The 250-nt window shown below is 61.2% G+C and overlaps 1 protein-coding gene across 1 annotated transcript in view; it reads left to right on the top strand.

The window, feature by feature from the left end:
- ETH_00040575 (uncharacterized protein) overlaps positions 1–185 on the top strand; it is a gene marked incomplete at both ends in the record, with an annotated part of 1324 nt that extends 1139 nt beyond the window's left edge. Inside the window, one exon of the mRNA XM_013376106.1 lies at positions 4–185. Coding sequence (XP_013231560.1) covers positions 4–185 — 182 coding nt within the window. The remainder of the gene's footprint in view (positions 1–3) is intronic.
- Between the last annotated feature and the right edge of the window lie 65 nt (positions 186–250).

The raw sequence follows: 250 nt of genomic DNA, 5'->3' as shown, positions 1-250 counted from the left end.
GCAGCAGCAGCTGCTGCTGCAACTGCAGCTTCTGCTGCTGCTGCTCCTGCTTCAAGTCAGCCCGTGGCAGCAGCAGCAAGTGACGCAGCGGCACCAGCAACAACTGCAGCAGAATCAGAAGCATCAGCAGCAGGAGACTCCACCAACAGCCAAACGGCCGCCGGAGGGACCCCCAAAAAGTCTGAGCCTGCTGCAGCAGCAAAAACCCCGAACGCAGCAGCAGCAGCAACAGCAGCAACCGCAGCAGCAG

This window comes from Eimeria tenella, genomic scaffold, assembly GCF_000499545.2.
Source record: "Eimeria tenella Houghton genomic scaffold, Eth_scaff3141, whole genome shotgun sequence".
Taxonomy (NCBI): domain Eukaryota; phylum Apicomplexa; class Conoidasida; order Eucoccidiorida; family Eimeriidae; genus Eimeria; species Eimeria tenella.
The sequence above is the reverse complement of the archived record's forward strand: the minus strand, read 5'-3'. Positions and strand labels throughout refer to the sequence as shown.